This window comes from Berghia stephanieae, chromosome 3, assembly GCF_034508935.2.
Source record: "Berghia stephanieae isolate SIO BIC M18660-M18661 chromosome 3, UCSD_Bste_1.3, whole genome shotgun sequence".
Lineage (NCBI taxonomy): Eukaryota > Metazoa > Mollusca > Gastropoda > Nudibranchia > Aeolidiidae > Berghia > Berghia stephanieae.
Window position 1 is genome coordinate 86,682,384 of NC_088362.1, and position 15,808 is coordinate 86,698,191.

Genomic DNA, 15,808 nt, shown 5'->3' on the forward strand with positions numbered 1-15,808 from the left:
ATTTTACAAAACAATGGTTGCCCGTCAAAATAATATAGACGGCAATATGCCTCATTTTGCCAAGAAGTCAGTCTGAAAAATAAATATTCTGTCATTTTGCCGAAGAACTCACCTACATCCGGGAAAGAAGTTTTGTAAATGGAAACAAAAAAAAGGGATGAATAAGACAATCTGGTGTCTTTTAACTTGGCAAAGATCAAACGAGTGGAATATCCAATGTCCATTCTTAATCTATGTTTGGCTTGCATTCTATTAGGTATTTAATGTATTTCCTAAAAAAAATATTTGGCAGGTTTAGAAATCGGATTTTTTGAGGGTCCTTTTTAAATGAAAAACAATCAAAAGGAATAACTTTTTCTTTTAAAGGTCGGAGGAACATGCAGCCATGCATAGCTATATCAAACTGTCCTCATTTTAGCAAGAATTCTAAAAATTACGGATGTAAAACTAGGTCCATAAATTAAATAGAGACGGAAAGAATCATGATAAGACCACCGAGAACAAAATTGATACCCGCCCGAGAAGATAAATTAAGGAGTCACTGTCAACAAAGAATGACAAAAATGAAGTACATTGTAGATACAGAGCTAATTCAATATTGCTATTGTCATGTAAGTAAATTAAATTCTTTTGTTTAGTTCTTGGTCCCTGTTAATATTTATTTCTTTTCTTACCCCCCCCCCCCCGCATTGCCCGAGGGCTGTGTCTGTTAGATCTGGCGGAGAGTATTTTGCAATTTAGACTAGCGTCTTATCCAAAGGGTAGAAAACAATTGAAACTATAGAAGGAACGAAGTTGATTTCACAGTTTTATATTATAGTTTTTAATACAGCCTGATAGCTGATTAGTTCTCACTAAATTCTACCACTCAGATTATAAAGATAAAGGTTACACATACTTTTGTGTTTTGGATCGTTTTATGTGGCTGGTAGATGTTGTGAGTATTTTACCAAAATGCATATCACCAATACAGTACGTTTAAAGTTGCAAAAAGTGGGGTAACTCCGGCTTCTTTGACCTTTGGCTCGGAAGAACTAGTTTTAGTGTATGGTGAAATAATTCGTGATATCAGGCATTAGTGCAGTTGTGATGTATTTGCTTGACAACTTGCACGATGGAAGCAATATTATGAAAAAATCACATTAAAAAATAATTGGCCAAGAAACTCGAAAGGTTTGAACGGTTTGACAAGATGAGGGTTGCTTTAATGGATGGATATTTGAAGTGCAAGTTTTACTCTTGGTACTTGCACCTATCCTTTTCAAAATTTATACCAACGACCAAACTGAGTTTGAGAACATCCGGAGGTTTCTATATGCTGACGATCTTTGTCTTGCGTTTTGGCTTCTGATTTCAAGACCATTGAGGAGATGCCCTGAAGACACACTCTGAGTACTATTTGAATAACTCACTAAGTGCCAACTCAGGAAAAACCCAAGTGTGTATCTTCCATGAAAAAAACCGCCAAGCCAACAGGAAATTGAACATCTTGAATGGGAACATATTGGAGAACAACACATTTCACAGGTACCTCGGTGTCACCTTAGACCGCACACTGCTTCTCTCAGTACAAAGGAAACAAAAGCAAAGGTGGCCACAAGAAACAGCCCCCTGAGAAAACTGGCAAACACTACATGTGGAACAGATCCAAAAACAGTCAGAACAAACAAAAGTCAGTCAGCACTAGCCCTCTGCTATTCATCAGCTGAATACGTCTCATCAGTCTGGACAAGATCCTGTCATGCCAAAAAGATTAATCCTGGCCTACATAACACCTGTCTGATCATTACTGGTAACTTGAAACCAACTGCAGTTCTAGTCCCCCATATATTATTGCTAAGTCGCTCGCTGTTCTGCACGAAACCTGCAATTACCGTATTTTGATTTACACCATTATTTATAGAAATATTATCCAATGTTCATCATGTTCAATCTTGCTCTTACTTATCAACTTGACATTTAATAAGTTAACAACGTTGCTAATATTACAATTTCAGTCGATCTACGCTTTGTCACGTTATGTTGATGCTATGCGTTTAGCCGAAAAACTCATAACATTCGCCAGCCAGTAGACATGGGCTACTCAGATCATCCGTGCCTTCGAATTTTTCAGTTTTCTTTAACCATACATAAAGTACAGGTTTCAAGTTTTCAAGTTTATTCAATATTAGGCTTTCGCCAATAAATCAACAATTTGATGCCAACATACATGAAAGTGGAAAAAAAAAGGTAAATGGAACCAAAAAATAAACTGATACACCACACAAAAATACACGAATGGTAATAACATCAATACGTTCAATAATAATAATAATAATAATGATGATGATAATAATAATAATGATAATAATAATAATAATAATAATAATAATAATAATAATAATAATAATAATAATAATATAATAATAATAATAATAAATAATAATAATAATAATATAATAATAATAATAATAATAATAATAATAATAATAATAATAATAAATAATAGTAATAATAACAACAACAATAAAAGAAGAAGAAGAAGAAGAAGAAGAAGAAGAAGAAGAAGAAGAAGAAGAAGAAGAAGAAGAAGAAGAAGAAGAGAAGAAGAAGAAGAAGAAGAACAACAACAACAACAACAAGAATATCAATAATAATAACAATAATAATATTACCATAATCCCCACACCCCAATCATCACCGTTACCACCACCACCACTACCATTATCACTACCACTATCACCATCACTTTTACATTTCCAATCAGTTTTTCTCATTTAAAAAAATAAAAAATAAAAAAAAATAAATAAATAAATAATAATAATAATAATAATAATAATAATAATAATAATAATAATAATAATAATAATAATAATAATAATAATAATAATAATAAAATATTGATACCCATCACAACAGACCTCCTCACTACCACGAAAATTCCCGTAGTACTACGGCTAAATCCCGGGCTGGATATAATAAAGGTTTTTAATTAAATGTCATTTCTTGAAAACGAAGTTCTGGTGCCAGAGCTATCACATAGAGTTAATATTTTTCCCCACGCATTATAAGGACAAACTGGTGGTTTTTAAGAGTAGTTAAAATGTCTACGATGTTATTTACCCTGAAAACTACTTATTACATTTTCCTATTTCAAGTAGGCATGTCTGCCATGATAAGTATCAGTTCCATAGTCAAAATAAGACAAACAGAAATAACTTTTATTTTAATCAATAATCCATACAATTTGATGACAACAGACATGAGAGTGAGGAAAAAAGGTAAATGAAACCAAACCATAAAATGATACCATAAATAATCATAAAAATACAACATTGTAATACCACCAATACTTAAAATAATAGTAATAATAATAATATAATAATATAATAATAATAATAATAATAATAATAATAATAATAATATATAATAATAATAATAATAATAATAATAATAAGAATTGTAAAAATAACATAAGCGCCACAGCAATAATATCTAGTATTGTATTTGTAAATGAGGACCACGCTTATATCCCTTTCGTTGACAATTAAGAAGATAGGGATTATATCATGGTAATTCTGTTTTGGATAATAAATTTATTGACTTTTAGTAATAATAGGTGCTCCAAAATGCTTTGGTCTGGGTGATCTTTATCTTCGGGGAAATTCCAACATAATCAATAGCCCACCACTTATATAACACATTTCTATCGTTGATTAAAGTTCTAGAAGAATGGGATCTTGCGAACATTGCCTAGAAGTTACAGACATATTAGTTTAACGTATTTTTTGGTAGAATTACAGAATTAATTCCCAAAGACAAATACTTGAATCTTTTAGAATATCACAAACATTTAAGTAATTTTCCGTACTGATATAGTCTAGAGCGAAACAAGCTTGCGTACTTCAATTATTCCATGTCAAGGGTTGGTTTCTGTGTTTTTAAGAATTTTACGGCGTTTGTGACGCATTGAAAGAACAGAAAATGTATAAGGTAGTCTAAAAGTATACTTTTCTCAAAGACACCCGAGGATAAATAGGCAAAGGTAAATGGTGCGGATAGGGCACCAAGAGCACCCCTCGGTGTACTTAGATTGAAATCGCTTAGAAGTCAAAGATACAAGCAAAGAGTATTAACAAGTGAACTACAACACTTCTTTTACAAATCACATCAAAACAGAAGAACCAAGAAAGAAAAAAAATATATATATAGATATATATATATATATATATATATATATATATATATATATATATATATATATATGGTTATACACTGGTTATGATATCAATGCTGATAATAACAACAACAACAACAGCAACAATAGTAATAATAACATTTATAATAACAATAATAATAACAACAATAATAATAATAACAATAATAATAATAATAACAACAATAATGACAATAATAATAACAATAATAACAACAACAATAAGCCAATTGTGCAATCGCAACTAATCTTTATCATGGTAAACTATTATACAATATTTTAATATCAATGCCCAATTCCCCCCCCCCCCCCCACCCCACTTTCTCACACAAATACACACTCACACACACACACACATACTTATATATATATATATATATATATATATATTATATATATATATATATATATAACATGTCATATTTTGTATAATATACCACATCTTAGTATCAGAACTGCAGTTACTAAACAGACAAAAACAAATGAAAACAAACAAACAATCGCATTATTCTCTCTATCATCAATTTTAATAAGTTTTCCTTGCCGTGGAAACCACAATTATACTTGTAAATATTTCTTGTGTTCGATCTGTACCTTAAAACAAAGTCTACCTAAATCACCTTGCTGTCTACTGTCTCTGCATTTCAAAAATTTGATAAATTCAAACATACTTGGTTTATTTTTCAGTTTTTCCGGCAGGCAATTTCTTCTCTCTTGCGTATACCAGGATAATTCAATAAGCCGTGAGAATCATATGAGCACCAAGTACATACAGACATCATTTTTAAAATAAAACATTTATATGTACCCGTGAAGTGTTTCATATAACATTGAATCACCCTATTGTCTCTCAGTGTCCTAAAGATGTAAATGGTCAATTGAAAACGTGGAATAAAAATAGTAAAAACGCAACGATTCCTTCACTTCTAAGCAACATTTCAGCAAATGAAATTTTAGAAATACAAAACTGATGATACTCGTTTGAATATCCTGTGTATTCAAATTTAATCACAAACATAATATTGGTTCATAGAAATATAGGCCCCTAAACATGGGAATTGAAAGACAGCATAATCAAGACCATTGATAAAACTAATCCTTTGTTATAATCTAAATCTACACGTTTGAAGGTTCGAACGATTAATCACGACAAAGATATCAATTTTAGTAATTTACTTGTATTGATGATATGCGGTATCTATGTTGTCATAGTGATCCGTTCATTTCCGCATTGCCTCCCATTTTTTCAGATCTAAAGAAACGTATCCACTCTTGTATGGCAAGTAAATAGATCGGAGGAGAGAAAAATATCCATGATACGTGTTCAAATTTCATCCCTTCACGTAAAAAAACAAGTGCCCAATCGCCGCTCCCCACGTAAACCGACGGTACCTTTTTACACAAACAAAACATTTTAAAATAATTTTTGGACTAGATAGTAGAAAAGCAATTACTTCATCAGTCGATAGGTTCAATATGACCTCCAATTTGCCAGAAAGTCTCAAGGTTTTAAGACTTTAATTAAATGCCTCAAGCTTGATAATTGAATGTAAGCTTCAATTTTTAATATACGAAAACGGATAAAATGGACGTTGATAACCCCACTACCACATTATCTTATTCGTCTGCAGTGTTTCATTCATCCTGTTTTGTTGATAAAGGGGAAACCCGAAACGTCCTTTTTATCCGTTTTTGTATATTAAATTGAAGCTTACATTCAATTTAACATTGCTATTTATTTCTTCGTGCTTCGAGCAGCAACATTTACATAAAAAAATGTGAATGAAACTGTCAGACAAAGCAGAAAGAAAAATATAAGAGAGAGAAAAAAACATCAAAAAAAAAATTAAAAAATCAGCCTGCCTTGACTGGAATGTTTTTTTTGTTTTTTCTTTCTAGTATTTTTCTCTCTGTTTCTCGGACACTGTTTCAAGCATACTTTTTCAGATCTCGAGCTTACACCATGCAAAGCCTGCTCACTAATATGACACTCTGCTTCAAGTTTGAGACATTCTCGAATACTTTGGGTCATAATCTGCCGATAAAACATGAAGTAAAAAACTTTTCTGGCCAAAAATTTAAAAAAAGTATTTTGGTAGGATAAGATAGTGTTGCGATACCAAAACAAACCTGTCATACTTGCAAAAAAAAAAAAAAAAAATACGCGAAAAAACAAATGGCTAGAAATCTCGTCCTTCGACTATCGACCGATTAAAATGTCTTCAAAGGAAGAAGCAGATTTGAGAGTTATTATTATTATTATTATTATTATTATTATTATTATTATTATTATTATTATTATTATTATTATTATTATTATTATTATATTATCATTATCATTATCATTATTATTATTATTATTATTATTATTATTATTAATATTATTATTATTATTATTACTACTACTACTATTATTTTGATGATGATGATATTATCATCATTACTATCGGTATAATTATCATCATTATGACTACTATTTTAATTACTTTTTTTCTCCCCTATTACAAGAGCTGTAACCTAACAATAATTGCCAATTTGTACAATAAAGATTATTATTATTATTATTATTATTATTATTATTATTATTATTATTATTATTATTATTATTATTATTATTATTATTATTATTATTATTATTATATTATTATTATTATTATTATTATTATTATTATTATTATGTTTTTGGCAGGATAAGGGTCATTTTAATCGAGCGATATTTGAGGGACGAGTTTTCTGGCCAACATTTTTACAAAGGTATTTTCTTCCGAGTAGCTACGGCAGAAACCCGTACATTACAAAGTTGTCCTGATCCGGAGGTCAAAAATGTCAATCGTCGAATACCCGTCATGTGTGTTGGTGCCAGTAGATGGTGCCGCCCGCTGTGGGAGGAGACGCGGTGGTTCCAGAGAAGAGGATTTATTTCCTTTGTGGAGAGGTGTGGATTTAGCGACATTTAGGGATATTATTGTTTCAGTGTGAGTGACAAGGATCTTCATGGAATTATTCCACTGATTTCACACACTGCTTGGTGTTCTTTATTCTTGTTTTTACTGGCATTGTGATTGAGATTTTAGACTTAAATGTAGTTTGTCTTACCATGAGGTGAGCATACATATAGAGTATATTTATTATTTCTGTACCGCCTTGATGATGGATGAGACTAATAATACAACATGTGACCCACCGTCTCAAAACGGTGTTATGTCGGGTTGAATTAGACCCTGAAACTTATTGATAAGAAATAAGAACTTAAGGATTATGTGAGAATTGTTTTTGCTTTCCACTGTAAAGAATAGAAATTAACCCCGATTTTCGTAGTTGTGGCTATACAGTCAATTTCCCACACACCTAGTTTATCTCGACATCTACCGCTTTGAGATGATGGGTTAAATATCGTACCACATCAATTCGATTTCCTTAGTTAATTGCAATTCCTTCATTTATTCATTCATTCATTCATTCATTCATTCATTCGTTCGTTCATTCATTCATTCATTTATTCATTCATTCATTCGTTCATTCATTCATTCATCATTCATTCGTTCATTCATTCATTCATCATTCATTCGTTCATTCATTAATTCATTCATCATTCATGCATTCATTCATTCATTCATTTATTCATTCATTCATTTATTCATTCTTATCCGGTAGAGACATATAGCATATTTTCCACAGACATATGGTAAGGATTAGTGGGAATATTATATTGATTAATGATGAGTTAATTATCAGCGTTACCATTTCACTCATTTTACGTAACGCAAACGTGTATTAGTCTCAGGATTAAATCAAAATGCAGAAGTGCTTGAAGCTGTTTATAACAAAAATAAATATAACGGCTTAATAATAATAATAATAACAACAACAACAACAACCACAACAAATAGCCTTCAAAAAGTGTTCAAGTGTGGAACTTAACTCACGATACCGCTCTTGAATGAAGTGTGAATGAATACATGTTTTAACAGTACCTAGTGAATGATATTATAGAGTGCTAATAATATAAAAAGGCATCTTATATTATATATTATGAGCGTTACATGTGGTTTCTGATGGGAGAACAAACGCGAAACGCAAAGAGCAAGGGGAATCCACGAAAATGATATATTTAATTGTGTATAAGATTGTCTAGTCAAATTGAATGAAAACACGAACGACAGCATCGTCTTGTCTGTTGTAATATTTGTTGATGAATCATAATAGTTAAGAGATTTTAAAGTGACAATATAGAAAGCTGGCACTGGTTTTAAGATAAAAATATGAAAAAGGGTGCTTTAAACAGTGTCAGTCAAAGAAAGAAAGAGACAAGAAAAAAAAAACGACCCCCCCCCCCCCAAAAAAAAAAGAAAAAAAATATTTTTTTTAAAATCAGGTAATCAGAAGGTCCGAGGTTCGATCCTCAGTCGAGTTCGCCTGATTTGTTTGTTTTTTTTAAATTTTTTTTTGTTTTTTTTGTTTTTGTTTTTTTTTTTTTTTTGGTAGATTTTTTTTTTCTTGTATTTTTCTTTCTTACTTTGTCTGGCACATTTTCATACACACTGTTTCAAAATAAGTAGATATTTCACCTCGAATTAATAGCAGGTTCATGTCAGGTCAACCACTACATTTTTCAGCTAGGGTCAGCTTTAGATTATCTAATGACTGACTTATTGCCGTCCGCTTCCTAATCAACCGACTGACACGCCTCGGCAATTCTTTATTTCAATTGACAAATTCACTCCATTGGTCTCTGTCCTTTGCGAGGGACTGTAGGTTTGCGAAATCTTTACAGCTGTGTGTAAAAAAGGAGAAAAATACGGATAATAAATAAATAATAATAATGATAATAGAAGAAGAAGAAGAAGAAGAAGAAGAAGAAGAAGAAGAAGAAGAAGAAGAAGAAGAAGAAGAAGAAGAAACAGTTTAGATAACATGATTATCGTTATTATTTAAAAAATGGTCTGCTTCATGGTTGCTCTCACTCTCATATTTTAAGAGCTTGTATAACATTAAGAATTAAATTTTTTAATTTGCCACTATTATTCCTAATTAGCTGCATGATGCCAATGAATGCCAGTCAAAAATATTTCATTTCAAGCTTACGAATAGATACTTTATTCCCGTTTTCCGTATTTAGTAAACCTGCCCTTTGTTATTCCCATACATTTTACGACAATCAAACATAAGAGCAAAACAAATATTTGACTGATTCGGTACGTATAGAACCGTATTGTTGTTATCAGGACATAAATTACAAATCTTGGGGGTCAACATTTCATTCTGCCTTGTAACATTTGATTTTGATGATAAAAATGAAATACAAAATCAAATGAAAAACAATAATAAAACAAAAACGATCTATTAATCTTGGTAAGATAAGGTTTTGGATCCCTTTTACAAATGTGTGGGAAAATTGACAACAAAACCGAAAATGGAAAACCATACCTTTCTAATTTCGTTTATCCCCAGAAAATTTACTATTATTCGCCATGGCGGCTCGTCTGGTAAGACAGTTTAGAGATTATCAGGGTGGTCAGTAACTGGACGGGTGACAATGATTACAAAAACTCTGACTCCGTCTTTGTATACTTGAGTAAAGTATTCTACACATAACATTACTGGATTTGATTGTAAATGAGTATACTTGGCTTTAAGCAGTGACATAATATTATGTTATAATAGTTCTAGTACTATGAAGACGCCATTAAAGTGACTTGTACGGTATGTTGGGTGCAAAAAGTAGAGTGCAATGAGTATGGCAAATCAGTGGAAATGCTCTATATAGATACTATCGGGTTTCCGGGGCATGTTTATATCGTTCTCTTCTTTCGTATCCGATTTAGTCATTGTCGTGCTGAACAGAACAATAGTAGATTGTATTTACCCCTAAATGTATCTCAGTCTTAAAGCTGACCCCTCTTCTCCAATTGGTGAGGGCGTAAACTGAGAAATTTTTCTTTAAAAGCCATCGTTTATGTTTTCAAAGGAGTTGAAGATCTTTGAAAAATGATGAGGAATTTGATAATCGTAACTCTATTTCCAGGCTGAGGATTTTTAAAAATCAGCAACAACCAAAAATAAAATAAAAATTCAAAAAAGATAACAACAAACAAGAAAGGAATATATGAATAAATAAAGTAAAATAATTATTAAATAAAATAATTAAATAAACGAATGAATAAGTAAATAAATAAAGAAAGAATGAAAGAAAGAAAGAAAGAAAGAAATGAACGAATGCATTAAAAAAATTAGATTAAACAAACAAACCAACTAAAAGACAAAACTCATGTAAATCGATTATATCTCAACTTAAAAACGGGATATTTTAGGAATTCCATTAGCTTGCTGACAAGGTGATAGATTGACACATTGTGTATCAACTAAAATAGTTTCCAGAAGACCGATTGGATAGCTTTTAATGTTTCATTGTAAAGCAGCCAACCTCCATTTGGTAGATTGCTGTTTTGTTTCATCGTGAATTCTGACTTTACTTAAATCTGCCCCCCTCCCCCTCCCCCCACCACCACTAATTAATCAACACAAGGTCACCACCTTTTAATAGGATATAGAATTGAATGTGACGAAAAAATACAAAGAAGTAAAGTGCACGACTTACATGAAAAAACAAGAGATAAATTATAAAGAAATCAGGGTTTTTTTTACCATGCATTAAGCGATAATGATGATGATGATGACGATGATGATGATGATGATGATGATGATGATGATGGTGATGATGATGATGATGATGTGATGATGATGAGTGGTGGTGTGGTGATGATGATGATGATGTGATTGTATGATGTGATGATGATGATGATGATGATGATTGTGATGATGTGAAGTGATATAAGATGATAAATGATGAGATGGATGATGATGATGATGATGATATGATGAGATAATGTTATGATGATTGAAAGTGATATAAATGATAATAGAAATGCATGATGATGATGATATAATGATAATAATAGTTAATGATAATAATAATAATAAATAATTTAAATAATAATAATAATAATGATAATAATAATAATAATATAATAATAAATAATAATAATAATAATAATATAATAATAATAATAATAATAATAATAATAATAATAATAATAATAATAATAATAATATTACATTTGTTTACCATGTCTTCTACTTTCAGACAACATTACACCTTGCCAATAACACTTCTCACAGTTTTGAAACTGGAAAAATGACACAAGACCGTGTTATACCTGCAGACCACATGCAGGGAGTATTCTTGGGCGCTTCGTTCTATAAACAACCTCAACCCGATGTAAAACTAGCTTCAATTGATCCTAGAGAAAGGATCAGAAAAGAAATGGCATCAACCAGACCTCAAACCGCGCGTATTGCTGGAAGCAAATCAAATTATAGTGATGGTAAAACGATCACAAATATAACTAAAATATCCATATCCGAGTCTCCCGTTCAATCACAAAGCTTATTTTCTTGCAACAGACTTATGGACAGACTTGGAGTCAAAAGTTTTCAAAGTACAGTTCTCAGAGATGTTCATCATAGTATTTCTCCGTTAAATGCCAGAAAAATCTCCCCTTTATTCCAAGAGAGCGATGCTTTTACTAAAAATACTACGGACGCAGGGAGTCCTCGAACAAAATCTCCAATGTCTGGAATAAACAGTGAATATAACAGTCCGAGACTCTATTCTAAAGAAAACTCAGGAGCAAACTTAATCAACAGATTAAGAGAGAGGAAAACTTTTGAAAATGCGTCATGTTATGAGGACCAAAATAAAAGGAGCAGTAACTCCTTGAGTACAATGAATTCGAGTCGAAATTCAACAAAAAGTGTGAGTTCTGTACCTCAAAGACAAAGTTCACCATTTTATCGTGAGGTCAATGTCACCATACCGACAGAGAATACACCACCATTACCTGAAAACAAACCAAAAATAAAACGTCCTCGAAGCACGCCTTATAATCTGACGAGTGTTGACAGTGGAGTAGAAGTTCAAGACCCCAACGATGAAAGCGTGGTGCTAAATCCTCCAGGACGAACAAAAACACGTGCATCCTCTGAGAACAGTCATGACAAACTGCATCGTTCCATAAAGTCCCTTCCATCATCACCCAGCAAACCAAAGGAAAGGTCTTCGCCCCTATCTACAATGTCATCAGTCAGAGCTTGGGTATCTTCAACCGAACCCACGATAATCTATGAAGAAAGTAAAAGTATACTATTTCAAAGCAACGACGACCATGACACAGAATCACGTGCCGTGGAAGAAACAAACGAAAACGATGATAATATCTATAATGACAACGACTCTGTATTTTCATCCTCTGGTACTGAGAATTTAATGACACCGCCTGGCTTTGGCTCTAGCTTTCACAACCTTAAACAAAATAGTATTCCAAACAAAATTATTTCTGAGGACAGACAATACAGTTCGCCAAAATCCAATCTAGGTAGCAGAAATAATACGATACACATCACTGTCAGTTCAAGTGATGGGCCCTCTTCTTACAATGAAAACACGACTGCCAAGTTACGATCCTCCTCTTCAATAAGTACAGAATCCTCTTCACCAACTCTAATACACGTTGTATCAGCTGACACCGAAATCCTGAAAGGCAATCAAAATACTCCCCCCATTAACGAAGTAGACGACGAGCCTGACTTTTTAGATTCCTACAGCGACGCCAAACCATTACAGCAATTTCGTAAAAGTTCATTGTGGGACAAATTACGTTTTCTTGGACCATCATCACTTAGAGACAGAGCAACAACACCATCTGAACGTTCAAAGGGAACTCTAGGGGGTTTTAAGTCAAAGTCGAGCACCTTAGGATCTTCAGCGTCTTCTGAAGCCGGAGGCAGCTTGGGAGGTGGCACAGCCAGATGTCCCAACTGCAATGAAAAGTTACAACTAGCTGCTCCATCTCGATATATTGCTGTAAAGGGCAACGAGAAATCTTTCCTGGGATGGATCCTATCCAAATGGGCTGGGGTGAGTAGTTTTTTGATTTTGACCTCTCTTTCGCTCTCTCTCTCTCTCTCTCTCTCTCTCTCTCTCTCTCTCTCTCTCTCTCTCTCTCTCTCTCTCTCTCTCTCTCCCCCTCTCTTTCTTTCTTTAGCAGCTCCTCTCTCATTTAATAAAAGTACTTGGGCAATGGGAATGAAGAATCATCACTAATCTTTGATCCCTCGAAAAAGTATTCAGTGAAGTCGATGGAATTGATAACATTATACACCCCTCTATAGATGGTCTTGCTTGTCATTTGCAGAGATGATGCTCTCACAGACTGATATACAAAACGTTAAGACACTTTCAGTGACAGACCTATAAAATAAATAGAAGTAAGAAGTAAGGCTTGATGCATTATGAAGTACAGAGTTGTCATAACAAATCCACCATATAATATCCGACTTTTAACCCACATCGGGAATTATATTGACCCGAAACTCGAAAGACCCAGTCCACAGGGGCCTTTCCTCGAGGTCCAGAAGTTGCCGATTTTGGTTTTAATTCATTTTATAAAACCTTTTTCTCATATCGATGAAAATTTGATAAATGAAAAATAGTAAAATTGAATGGAATATAACACCATCAATCAATTTATTTTAGCATCACATCGATTGGTTAGAAATCACTAGCCATAATTGACCCGTATTTTAATAGGAACAAATAATATCGGGCTGTTATTTAGGTGTACGTCGGGTGTTCTATGATTGTATATTTGCCAGTTTACGTTTGATTATTAAAAATTCAATTCTATTTTTTTTTGTTTTGCGCGAGTCTTTGCTGTTTCTCGTTGATAGCATACAAGTGTCAACACCATCATTTTCGATTATGGGCATTGACATGAAAGACTTAAGAGGATTACGATTTCTCCATTTCAATATTCTTAAGCTTGATGAGATTACATTACCCCAACTGTGCCGTACTCTGAAAAAACAACACATTTTTAAAAATATTTTGGCCAGAAAACCGTATTTCAAATATCGATTGATTAAAATTAACCCCAATCTTGTCACCCCCCCCCCCCCAAAAAAAAACAAACAAAAAACAAACAAACAAACAACAACAACAAAAAAACACATCGAAACTGGGACCTAATTTCAGTCCCAGATTTGATAGTTTTTGCCAAGATGAGTGTCAATTCAGTCGCTCGATATTTGAAGGACGAATTTTCTGGCCAAAATTTAAAAAGAAACTTTTTTTTTCCATAGCACACAGAACTGTTAGCTGAATGTTGTCATATATCTGTATAACACCAAACTGTCAATTGAACAAAGTTTCTGACGGTGTAACACCGTTGCGCTGTTATAATAATAATATTATGAATTACACTGTGACGAATTAACGATAACTCAGTGCAGAAATACACACTGTTTCGGCTATCTTGAAATAAGGTTTAATGAAGCGTTCCTTGAGATTATTTTCTCACATTTCCCCACAGAATTGTCCGTTACCTTATTTTCGAAAGATTTTTCATAATTTATAATATAAACATTATTGTCTAGGACCTATTTTTGTAACAAAAGCAAGCAATGTTGTGTAGGGCCATTGAGTAGACTGACGACAAAACAATGGTACAGGCGTTGTGTCATTGGGAAAGGAACTTTTAACACATTACTTACTTTCAAGATCGGTGTGAATATATACCTGACTGTAGGCATTGATGAATATTGTAAGAATGCTAGAACAAGAAGGACACCTAACAGACGAATGGGAGCGATCTATATTACCTTTCCATGTGCTCGGGGTCATTGGTCACATTGGAATATGTTCTCAAAATGACCCACATCGTGAAACGTGTTCACAGTTTGAGAAATATCCAACATCGCAATTGGCCAATTTGCTCAGCGTGACTCATGGGTATGTTTACACTTTTCATAAACACAGCAGCGTGTTTACATTTATTGAGAAATGTCCAATCTTTGTTCAGCAACAAATCATGTGATCGATGACTAGATTGGACGAAAACATGAATATAGATCGATCCCATTGTAGTGGAGTGAACATTTAGTTAAACACGGTCTGCCATTAAGTAAGCATGGTTTATCCGTGGCAAATCTAGATGCTCTCATTTATTTTAGTAGTATCAGTTTAGGGACCACAGAAACAAACGAATTGCATCTTTTTGGGCAGAGATCGAAAATAGGCCCTATATGTACAGGCCCGACATGATTATTTGCAGGTCTAATGCAGATACCCTCAAACCAACTTACTATATTGTCCAATACAACAATGTTAAATCAAGCCCGTAATTACGTCCTTTTACCAGACCTGCTAATATCTGCACCTGGGACAGACCCTATCGTTATTCTATTGAACTCTGACTAATCACAATTATTTATTCCATGTCATCTAGGGTCAGAAAACTTTTCCTTCAAATATCGATCGATTACAATGAACCCTAACTTGCTAAAAGTCTCAAACCAAAGAATTCTTAAAACTCTCCTTTCCGAGACTCCTTGACTAGTTGTGGGTACAACTTTACGGATTGATATACGAAAAAAAGTTTTTCTTGCCAAAAATGAAAAAAAGATGTGTCTTGTTCAGGTATGCTAGAATTGTTCTGCCATTCTGGATTTTTAAAAAAACACATGAAACAATTTTGGCTAGAAAACGCATCCTTC

The 15,808-nt window shown here is 33.0% G+C and overlaps 1 protein-coding gene across 2 annotated transcripts in view; it reads left to right on the forward strand.

Annotated features, from left to right (window-relative positions):
- Positions 1–7,085: 7,085 nt before the first annotated feature.
- LOC144968715 (uncharacterized) overlaps positions 7,086–15,808 on the forward strand; it is a 130,839-nt gene continuing 122,116 nt past the window's right edge. For both annotated transcript variants that reach the window (XM_078907322.1, XM_078907323.1), the window contains exons 1-2: positions 7,086–7,297; positions 11,340–13,172. In XM_078907322.1, coding sequence (XP_078763448.1) covers positions 11,391–13,172 — 1,782 coding nt within the window. In that variant the 5' untranslated portion in view covers positions 7,086–7,297; positions 11,340–11,390. The remainder of the gene's footprint in view (positions 7,298–11,339; positions 13,173–15,808) is intronic.